This window comes from Lolium perenne, chromosome 4 (genome assembly GCF_019359855.2).
Source record: "Lolium perenne isolate Kyuss_39 chromosome 4, Kyuss_2.0, whole genome shotgun sequence".
In the NCBI taxonomy this organism is placed as follows: Eukaryota; Viridiplantae; Streptophyta; class Magnoliopsida; order Poales; family Poaceae; genus Lolium; species Lolium perenne.
The window spans coordinates 25,409,964-25,421,322 of NC_067247.2; the positions used below are offsets into that span (position 1 = coordinate 25,409,964).

Consider the following 11,359-nt stretch of genomic DNA (forward strand, 5'->3'; position numbering starts at 1 on the left):
AATCTCATCCAGCAACAGTGGATAGATACAACGGTTTGGCGTGGCGGAATGAAGAAACTGCGGTACAAGGTACACGTGCTGATAATTGTTGAGTCAGAATAAGCCACATTATGTAAGCACGACTGAATCAATTTTCGGTTACAACATCCTTAACAAGGTTCCCTCATAAACATCTTTCTAGAAAAAAAAAAAGGTCCCCTCATAAGCTCTAGGCAAATCTTCCAGGCCTGAAGAATATCCACACTTATCCGACATCTTTAAGAGGGGAAAACTGATAATTTAGGGGAAAACTGGTAATTTAACAAGTAGTCAAATTTTATGTGCAAGAGCAAGAGAAAATTAAGAAAAACATAGACGGAAAGAGAACTGCTGCAAGCTGGTTGCGCTGTGTACTGACGAAGCCGAGTTCCGCTGACAGAAACATAGGATCCATGGACGAACTAGCTCGTGATCAGTTATCTAAGGGGCATCTGATTGAAAGGGGCTGTACTGGGGCATTTCCTTTTGCTAATAGATCGTGATTGAAGAATAAGACGATGACAGTGATATCGTCGTGGAAATGCCTGCGGACTTTCTTGTCGATCCTCATGAGGTCCGAGTAACGCATCTCACGTTTCCGTGCTGCTTCCTGGAGAGCCGCTTTTATGAGCCTCTTTGCGCTTCCCTGAACAAAAAGAGTATGGCAGTCATGATAAATGAAATCCACCATACATTTAAAAAGAATTTTAACTACTCCCTCCATTCCATGAAACTTACCTTAGATTTGTCTAAATTTAGATGTATCTAGACATTTAATAGTGCGTAGATACATCCAACTTTTTGTAAACCTAAGACAACTTTTGTGGGACGGGGAGAGTAGGACATAACAGCTGAGAAACCAAAATCAACCTTGCAGCTATGCTGAGTGAGCCAACTTTGACAAGTTCGGTAAAACTAATATGTCAAACTACCAACAGTATCCCATTATTATTATTTATTGGAAATAAAGTGCCCATAAATTTTACTGGGTAGCTTTCGCTAATGGCATATACATGCATCAGCATTACATCTGGAAATAGCAGTAAATGAAAGCTTGCGGAACATCAATATCCAGGGTACCAAACACGAATATATACGGCCAAGAACACAAGTTATGAATCCCCAGTGCTTGAAGAGCAGCAGAAAACTGTTCCTCTTCACATGCAAGCAGTCACATTTTATTATTGGTATGGTCCATATGGACCTACTATAGTACAGTAGAAGGTTTACATCATTACAATAGTTATCATGAAATGGATGCTCTTACAGGAGGGCAATGAGCCATAGACAGCTAATTTTTTATCTAAATGAGTGCTAAAGGTCATAGGAGACGCCTCAGACTTCCTAGTTCCTACAGTAATAGGGTGACTCAAACTCAAAACATTCAAGCGTAAACCCCTGACTTTGAAGTTTTGCCAGCTTGTAACTGTGAGACTCCAAAACCACTGACACAGTTGCACACCTGTAAATACTTGACATCCAGCACGTTACCATCACCAGCCAACATCATAATTAGTTTTGCAGGGACAACCTTGGCCGCACTTAACTATTCATAAATCGGACCATCATCTGGATTTTTAATGCACAAATTCTCCTTTGCTTAGAAGTATAAATGGAAATATGACAAAACAGTACAGCGTGATACACATTTACTCCAATTAAAAGAACAGAGAGGATACGAGTGAATGCAATGAAATATACTCCCTGGCACCCCTAATTCTAATGCAAAACAAAACTCATGGAATTTTCACAATTGGTTGATCAAAGTTCATCTTAGGCAACAACAACAACAACAAAAAGGCCAAAAAGATTTATGAAGAGATGATGGAAATGGTGTGTGGGATCATCTTACAGCGCGTGGATTGCTGTGAACGATCTCGACAGCTTCCTGGTTGCTCAGGTGCTCCCACAAGCCATCCGAGGCAAGTATGAGGAAACAGTCGGTCGGCTGAAGGCTGCGCGAGACGATGGACGGGTCGGCGCTCATTATAGGCCTGCTGAAGGGCTCGGCGACCCTGAACTTGGGCTTGATCTGGTCCGTGTTGAACTTGGCGTCCTTCAGGTAGGCGTCGCCCAGCGAGCGCGACACCTGCGTAAATAAACCCGGCACGTACTAAGCATACATAGAACCTTCAAACACGGTGACATGAGCTCGAACCACTAGGGGAGAGAGAAGAAGCAAGCAGGGATACCTGTATGATGCCCTTGACCCTCCAGACGCCGTGCTTGAGCGCGACGATCTGCGGGTCGTCGGGGTGCTCGGCGAGGAGCTCCTGCCTGACGGGCTCCATGTTGGCATTGTGCTCGCTGGAGAGCTGCTCGGCGACGACCTGGCCGCCGCGGTTGGGTTTTCTGCCCAGGACGGCCCGGGAGTCCCCCAGGTTGGCGACGAAGAGGGTGCGGTTGTGGATGATGGCGAGGAGGCAGCAGGAGCCGACGGTGGCGGCGTCCGGGTGGGCGTCGAACTGGGCGGAGACTTCGGCGATGAAGGCCCCCTCCGTGGCCGCGAAGGCGTCCCTGATCGCGGCCTCCGTCACGCCCCGCGGGCCCGACGCCGCCTCTGCACGCGCGGGTAGAGAGGTCAGAGTCAGACCTAGGCTAGCGTCGTGGTAGGGGAGCGCGTTGGTTGGTTGGGTTCGTCGGCGCGGGTGGAATGGAATAGGATAGAAGGGGGTGAAGGGGGCAGACCTCTGAGGTTGGGGAGGAGGTGGTCGCAGGCGAAGCGGGCGGCGGCGTGGCCGGCGTGGCCGTCGAAGAGGGCGAGGAGGGTGCCGAGGGGCGGGGCGGAGTGGAGGCGGCACTGGTCCTCGAGGACGTGGTTGGCCTGGACGAGGGCGGCGGAGAGGTCCCCGGCGGCGCAGCGCGCGAGGTCGCGCCACCAGAGCAGGCCGTCGCGGCCCTCATCGGAGGAGGCGGGGGAGGGGGCGTTGGGGGCGTGGGGCGAGGTCCCGCCGCACGCCGAGAGGAACCTGAGGAGCGGGCCGAGCATCGCAGCGCCACATCGCCGACCGGGGCGTCCCCGAGGCGGGCGGCGGCGGCGGCGGCGGCGGGAGGGAATGCGCGTGGGGGAGGGGCGGGGGCGGGGGCGGGGGTCGCAATCGGGTGCGTACGAGAAAGGGGGAATTGGGGGAAAAAGGTGAATAGAAAAAGGCCGCCGGGTGGGGGAGGCGTGCGTCGCGGTTTGGTTTGGTTTGGTGCCGCCTGCCTCTGCCTGCAGTGCCTCGGTGGGAGTGGGGACTGGAGCGGAGGACGGCAGGCAGGGGCATTGGACGGCCGTCGTTTTTTCTATTTTTTTAACTTTTTTTTGTGTGTGGTTCGGGGATGGTGGGCTCCGGCTGTATCATCACGATGTGGTGACCGTGTTGGACTGTTGCGCCTTGCGCCTCGTGCGTGCGCGGGGTGCAAGACCTCTCCGGGTGACCCAACAAAATTTCTCCATGCATCATATAAACAATTTCTCTCGAATTTCTTGCATCTTTAGGTGGCTCCTCAAAACCCTTTTTTCTCTCTACAACCCACTCTCTTACTAGGGTTTCTGTGGTGTGCGGTTCTATCGGGGCATAGTTCACTTTTACGCATCTGGTATCGACGCCACGTTGCCCTACGAAAGGGTTGTTTTTCCATCGGAACCATGACGGAAGTGGAGGCGGTGACTACATAGATCATTTCTCATAAATTTCACGAATGTCATGGAAGGGCCTTGAACACACAAAACGGATTCTATACCACTGCCACGGCTCGTAGAAATTAACAGGGACTTAGAGGACACCAACAATCGCCACTACAGGAGAGGAGGCTATCGATTATGATATACTGGAGATCAAGTTTTCATTCCATTCCCTGCTCTTAATTTGTGGATAAGGCAGCTATATCAAGTGGGTGTCGCCCAAAGATGCTTCAACACTTGGAATTACCAAGGCTTTATGGATAAATGATTTGCATGTGCATCTTACCACAAGGTTTCGACCAAACAAGTATTTTTATGGGTTTGGGGGCATTATTTAGGGTGCGATGCATTGTTAACCAATCGGTGCCAATTGAAAAAACAATTATGAGAAACATAACAGTTAGTTGCTCAGATACCAAAATCGCTCAAGTGGTTAGCAAATATTTATTGCTAATCCGTAGAAAAATCCTTGGGCAGAATGAGGGCCATGTCTTCGGAACCATATCCTCTAACATTAAGGAGCAAAGTCACGCAAGCTACCTTCCTCTAAATGTCCTTCATCACATTCATGTCATTAAGACCAACTGGAACTAAATTAACTTGCACAATATATATACAGGCCCATCCATGGCCATGATCGAAATGATCAACCGAACAGGGCCCCCCAAAAAATTATGCCTAGTACTTTGTCTCTTGCTCTTAGCGTCAAAATATAAAAGATTGGAGTTTCCCGACGGTGGGAAGTGGTCTAGTGGCCCAGTTGTAGGCGGCCCTATTCACTTTGCTCCTATAGCCCAGCAGGCCACGATGACGATCCCAATCATTTCCAGCTTAGGTTACGTAGTGTGGATGCCATTGCCAATCGGTTGTTTCTTTTCTCAGCCGCATGTGAGTGCGAGAGCGATGCGGTGACACTCCAGATCAACCAGAAATATCGAATTGGTGTTTCCTGTTCAGCTATCCGCTTGCATTGCCTCGATTGCTAATAAGAGTTTGAAGGATGCTTCTGCCAAATTTTAGGTTGCTGCATGAAAACCATAGAAATATTGATGGTGAAGAATTGTGGAGGAAGTTAATATTTATCTCAGGTTTAATTGAGAAATCTATGGGCCCTCTTGATATTCTGAAGTTTTTAGAGAGCGTCCCTTTTATCCTTTTGCTAATGTTGGATATAGAATTTTATTAACCATTCTTGCTAATGTTGTATTCGCAAGAAGGAGCGGATTGACAACCATAACACTTGACTATGATATCTTGGAAAAGATTAATTATAAAGATAAAATACCAGACAGGTGATGCTTTTTGGTAAAGCATGAGATTCCTTCATTATTTTAGTGCTATATTTACTCTTTAGAATGAATACTCGACACATTTTCAAACTTTGTACGTAATAGAACATATTATACGGAATAGCACATTCTGAATTTATATAGTGAAGTAAACGTATGATTTTGTTTGACTAGTAATTGAGTTTGAACAAAAAAAAATAGGACCTTATTTTGTAAGTCACACCGGGCCCCGAATCCTGGAGACGGGGTTGAATATATAACATGTGGGCTATCCATTTTACAATAATTACTAACAATCAAAATTATCATTGATAATTTTATAATTTACAAGATATATGTGCACAGTAATTTGCTCTAAGACAGACAGCAAAGTGTTTGTTACAGTTCCCTACATTTGCTTCTTTATTTTACACTGGATGTGCATTGTAACTGTAGCTTGCCTAACTTTATTCCTTAACGTTAGAGGATTTAGTTTCCATGTCTTGGCCCATCTTGGCGCCAACCGAATTCGACTACAGGCTTGCAACGTTTACACCCAGGACTGAGCAAATTCCAGACAAGTTAGGTGTACAAAAAAAATGTGTTTTAATTCCAAAATAAGGTGATGTTTTTTTTTTTGAGAAATACAGTACAAACGCAAGCGCTCACATACACGCGCATACACTCACCCCTATGAACGCACACACGCACACCCTACCCCTATGAGCACCTCCGGAAGACTGAGCCGGCGGATTGGATCTTGAAATTGACGAAGTCACCACAGGCGCCTCGCTGTCGACGGGAACGTCGCCTCCCACTGAATGAATATTCCGCCTTTTATGAGACACACAGATGTCAAACCTGGGGTTTGAACTCTGGTGGGCTGGGGATACAACCATCCTCCTAACCACCCAACCTCAGGTTGGTTCTCAAAATAAGGTGATGTTACTTCCACACAAATCGTTACATGCAAACAACCTGGAGAATAATGCGTTTGTTGTATACCCATATTAGTTAGTTCGATATATATTGCTACTAACTTTGAATATTTATAAAAATCAGTGCAATTAGCAACTTAGGGGTAAATGTCACAGTAGAAAAATAGTTAATTTGATATATGATACTGCCATAAATGGCATATTTCAAAGTGTTCACTATTAAATTGGCATATTTTCCTTGATTCTTCTTGCAATATCACCTTTCGAGTGTGCAAAGTTCATAATGATACACATAGAATTGTTCAATTACTTGTTCTGCTCATGTTCGAATATGCTTATGTTTTATAAATAACCTTGCTTACAAAGACACAGTTGCACAAACATCCATAGAAATAGGCATACTCTTTTGTGTTACGACTTAGTGAAGAATATGGTGCACCAATCATTTATCTTTGAGTGATTTTCATTTTCTCGACCTCTTAATTATGCATTTGTCAATTGTTGGGGGATGACCCCCGGTATGCCAAAGGTATGCCAAACCGAATGGTTTGAGCCATCAAAGTACCGGTTTAAAGGTTATTCCAGATGGCAAAGGTTGATTCAGAGAACCATACCGGTATCCCAGGAGGGGGATACCAGAATTGGCTGAGAACGTACCGGAGTACCGGAACAGGCTACACTGTAGCACGTCGGCAAGACTGGTCAAAGATGCTCTCCAGAGCTAGAAGACAAAGATAAGCGAAGCACTTCAGCTTTAATCGAAGCCATGACGCCAAAGGCGAAGGATGACGTAAAAGGTGCCGGAGGATGTCACAGCTCCTGATTAAAGGCATACCGGCCGGCATCACCGGTAGCTAAAGTAGCTTTATAAAGTAGTTTGTCTAGTCAAAGATCCCATTATGGTTTCTTAGGGTTTCTTCCCCTGTAAGCCACCCTCTCCCCTATATAAGGAGAGGGGGCACAGCCCTTCGCGGGCACGTCCAATAGGGAGTCTTGTACACAGAAACCTGTAAGCACTTATGATCAAGAAATAGAGAGGTCTAGAGGTGATATTGTGCTTGAGTTCATCTTCTTCAACCTCTGGCTAAGGCCAAGTTCTTGAGGAATCCATCCGGAAACCTCTCCATCTATACCAAAACCCTCCCCCGAATCCTCTAGCGCACATTCGGCCCCAAGATAAGCCATCCCATGGCATTTGTCTGTTTACCACGACGACAGTTGGCGCCCACCGTGGGGCTAGCAGCTGCGCTTGCTGGAGTTCATATTCGGGCGGGCCTCCTCACCGTCGGCGGCGAGCGTGTCGTCACCGCGCTCGTCAAACGCATCCGCGATGTAACATCCCAAATTTCAATAAAAGGAAGAAGAAGAATTTCCAAAGTCCAAAATTCAGAACCAACAAAAACTTTTATTTGCATATAGAGCTATGCATAGGACTTGTGCATTTTTTGTGTGATATGCCATGATGAGTGTTATTGTGTTTATGCACTAAAACCCTAAAACACTAAGTGATCAACAAATGATCACAAATCAAATCAAATAAAAAGATAAAGAAATCAAATAAGAAAACCCTAAAACCCTCACATATGGTTTATGCCATTTTTGCAAATCTTTACCCTAGACCAATTTGACCTTCACCATTAGTTGTAATATGTTACCAAACACTTATTACGACTTTTGGAATCAAAGAAACACAAATCAAATCAAATCCAAACTCAAATTGTGATCACATAGAATAATGGTCAAATCTGCCATTTACATTCTGGTCACCACTTTGAGCCCCTGGATTTCAAGTTTTTCAAACCAAACAAATCCAATTCTTTGCACCTCATCCAAGAGCACATCAAGGTGAACAACTTTGGTAAAGACCACCATACCAAAATCATCTTGGATCAAAATCTATGCTCATGCAAAGTTGAGACTTTTTAACAAGTGCAACAATCTCACACTTTGCATTTTAGCATTTCATTTTTAAAAAAATTCCACCACCACTTGTGAATGTCTCTGGTCATTTACAACTCATCCAAACCCACTATTTTAAAATTTTGGAACCACTTGACCCAAACCAAATTTGACAAGAATTTGCAATTTTCAAATAGATCAAATCTCAAACACTATTTGGTATAGTGTTTGGCCTAACCCTACTGCCCCACTCGACCCTACCATGTCCCCTGGTCCCCTCTCTCTCACTTACCAGCATAGCAAGCCTAGGAGGAGCCCTAGGATGGCAAGGACATGGCCATGCCGGCCATGTCTCACCTTGTCTCCACTCCTCCCTTCTCCCTTCTTCCCCAGCCACGGCCCTAGTGCCACAGAGCTCCACCTCGCCTCCCTACACCAGCCTAAGCAAGCCACGGTGAAGGAGGACGGCGACCATCGCCGGAATGCACGCGCCCAAAATGGCATCGGCATGCCGAGGACGTTGCACGTGCGCGCCACGGACGCCCACTGGCCACACGCCGCGCCGCCACCCTGCGCCTCGCCTGGACCCCCTTTGAGCACGTCGAGCATCGCCGCGCCACCTCGAATCTGCCAGACAACCTCGCGACCGCGACCCGTGCCCGCCGCCGTTGGAGACGAGGACGAAACCCCGCCTCGGGCGCGCCAGACATGGAAGCAACCCGACCAGGTTGGGCACCGCCTGGGCTAGCTAGCGCCGCCTATCGGACCGCCATGACGCGTAGAACAGTGCGCCGCCCTCGCCTAGCTCGCTAGACCGCCGGAGACGCCGCGCCCATGTCGACTTCGCCGCAGCACCACGGCCTCGTCGCGCGCCTATAAATAGAGATGCCCATTCGACGATCTGAGCACACCAGCACCTTCCCCTCTTCACCCTCGACCGCCTGGGCCACTCCACCGTCGACATTAGCCACCGTCGATGCTCAATCGCCACCTCACTGCCGCACGCCGCCGCGGAAGCTCGCCGCCGATTGGAGCCTCCCCATGACGTGCTGCTGCTACCAGTCGCCTCGCCGTCGACCACTGCTTCACCGAGCACAGTGCCCACCGTCGTTGTAGCCACGGTGAGCCCTCCGACCCCCTACTGCCGCCGCGCCAGTGCGAGCTTCTCGCCGGCGACGACGACGAGCCAGCACCGTTAGATCTTGATCTAATCCAACGTTCCACGCTGCCCCGTACCGATTCGGGTTGGCTGAGCCGCTGACAAGCGGACCCCACTCTGTCAGGCAGCCCACGTGTCTGTGGACCGTGGTGGGCTGGGCAGGTCGTTTTTAATTTAAATTCGGCCCGTTAGTTTTTCCCGCGCGGCCCAAGTATTCAAATTTCGATTTTCCAGATTTAGTTTGAATTCAATACTGACCCTGTGTTCAAAATTCAATAGATTCAATTTGGCTTGGCCAAATTTAGCAAACTTTATATTGTTGGAAAGCTACTGAAAAGTTCTACAAAACTACACTGGTCTCACAGTGAGATTCTTGGTAAAAATAATGTGACAAAAAGAACAAGTTAGGGACTTTTGCACATTCAAACAATTCTTAAAAATCAACCAAAAATGCTATTAAGTTGATTTCAACTCTCATAGCTCACATTTCACTTACACTAATTGTTTCTGCAAAAACATGGCATGGTTACTTTGAGTGATCATGGCCTAGTTTAAATAAAGGACTATATGGCTAGTTTAGTTAAGTGATATTGTCCAAAACTATTATGCAAATCATATGAAGTGTTTTACTTCATTTAAATCTTGTACCAAGTACTTTCATATGAAGTTTGGACCACTGGTCAATTTACTCTCACATGAAATACTTGGTGACATTAAATCATAATTAGTATTGTTAAATAGTATGAGGTATTCTACCTCATTTAAATCTTTTTCCCAAATGATGATGATGAATGGTTGACTTAGGTCAACATTAATTCATGCATGATTGTTTGAGGAAATTAAATCTTAAGAAGATTCGATGAGAGGAAATTATTTCCTCCAAGAACTAAATGGAAACTATCATTTTACATATGTAATGGGAGGAAATTATTTTTCCTAAAGAAAGAAAACCAAATGCAATTAGTATGTTATGTGTGTGATAGAATAGTTTGTGTGAAGCTATGTTGTGCTTAGTATAGCTCTTGAACTTGTTGAGTGATTGTATCTCGTATTCGAATTTAGACGCTAGTACCGGAGAATACCAGGAAGAGGAAGGTTTCTACCAAGAAGAGGAGGAGGAGAACTTTGATCACCACCAAGGCAAGCTAATATTCTTGCAAAGTGCAAAGCCCCTTTGGGGCAAGGCACCATTAGTCTTACCTTACTTACAATAAGTCCCATCCCAAGTTTTTACCCTACAAGTTTTTACTTGTTTTATGAAGAAGTTACTTTTATAGTTAACTTTGGTCTAAGTTTAGAATGTTACTTGAGTAGCAAAGTTAGTCTCAGAGCTAGCCAAGCAAGATAGCACCCCTCATGATTAGTGCTAGTGCTAATAACTAAAATTGACTACTCTAGATGGGAACATGTGACTTGTTTTGAATTTGAAACCTTGAAATGATGAGTCATTCCATTCAAAGATTTTTGAAGGTGAATATGACTTGAATGATATGGTGAATTTTGACTAAAACTGATATTGGTTTGGATGCGATACCTTTCTAATTTTTGAGTACCCCCACAATACCTGATTATGGGTAGGGCTTAACTGGAAATTTATACATCTTAGTATGGGTTCCCTCTAAACAAGCATCATAGGGGTTATGCCGAGGCTGCCTCCGTTGTATGAGAAATGATGTGAAATGAGGTGAATTGTACGGCCAAGCCCGTGCGCTCCCAAAGTTGACAGTTGGTCTTCACTGGGAGGCCAAGCTCATGGGGAGAGGTGCCTATACTAGGGTTTGTAAGTGAAAGGTTATGGTTGATGATCCGCGTATTGAGTTACGATGATTCGGGGTTATCCCGACGGATGAAATCAAATGTTGTGGCACAAGTGTGCAACCTCTGCAGAGTGAAAATCTATTCGAATAGCCGTGTCCACGGTTACGGACGGTTGGAAAGGCCATACAGTTTCCGGTGTCAGATTCTTGAAAATGGGGTGAAGTGAATGGTGATTTGAACTGAATTGTTTTGAATCACAACTGAGTTGTGGGAATGACACTAATGTTCCCACTTGAGTTAGTTAGCACATTTGAAGAGTCTTTATCACATACTTGTGAACTAAAATTGGCTTTATGCAAAAGAAACTAGAGCTTAGCACCCTTACTAGAATTGTTAGCACTTACACTAGTATTAGTTTGCGAGTACTTAAAGTACTCACGGCTGTGTCCCTGGCTATTCCAATGGCCAGAATATGAAGATGAACAGAACTACCAAGGTGACGACCAGCAGGACGCCTACAACAACTAGGAGTCTTCCGACATCAAGCGTTGGCCTGTGGACTAGAGAGTCCATTTTATTTACGCTTCCGCTATGAACTTTGTGTTCGTTGATCAATAGATCAACTATTTGTGTAATATGGATCATGTGATCT

The 11,359-nt window shown here is 45.9% G+C and overlaps 1 protein-coding gene across 1 annotated transcript; it reads right to left on the reverse strand.

Moving 5' to 3' along the window:
• Positions 1 to 85: 85 nt before the first annotated feature.
• On the reverse strand, positions 86 to 3,088 carry LOC127291958 (probable protein phosphatase 2C 36). The gene is made up of 4 exons (XM_051321292.2): positions 2,707 to 3,088; positions 2,211 to 2,578; positions 1,871 to 2,107; positions 86 to 664 (listed from the first exon to the last, which is right to left on the reverse strand). The coding sequence occupies exons 1-4, from the start codon at positions 3,005 to 3,007 to the stop codon at positions 452 to 454; spliced, it is 1,119 nt and encodes a 372-aa protein (XP_051177252.1). The 5' UTR covers positions 3,008 to 3,088; the 3' UTR covers positions 86 to 451.
• Between the last annotated feature and the right edge of the window lie 8,271 nt (positions 3,089 to 11,359).

Excerpts from the sequence above, each read along its gene's own strand:
- LOC127291958 (XM_051321292.2), bottom strand. The coding sequence starts at position 3,007 with ATGCTCGGCCCGCTCCTCAGGTTCCTCTCGGCGTGCGGCGGGACCTCG. Across the intron at positions 2,579-2,706 it reads CCTCCTCCCCAACCTCAGAG|AGGCGGCGTCGGGCCCGCGG; the intron begins GTCTGCCCCCTT and ends CCGCGCGTGCAG. Across the intron at positions 2,108-2,210 it reads GGGTCAAGGGCATCATACAG|GTGTCGCGCTCGCTGGGCGA; the intron begins GTATCCCTGCTT and ends TTATTTACGCAG.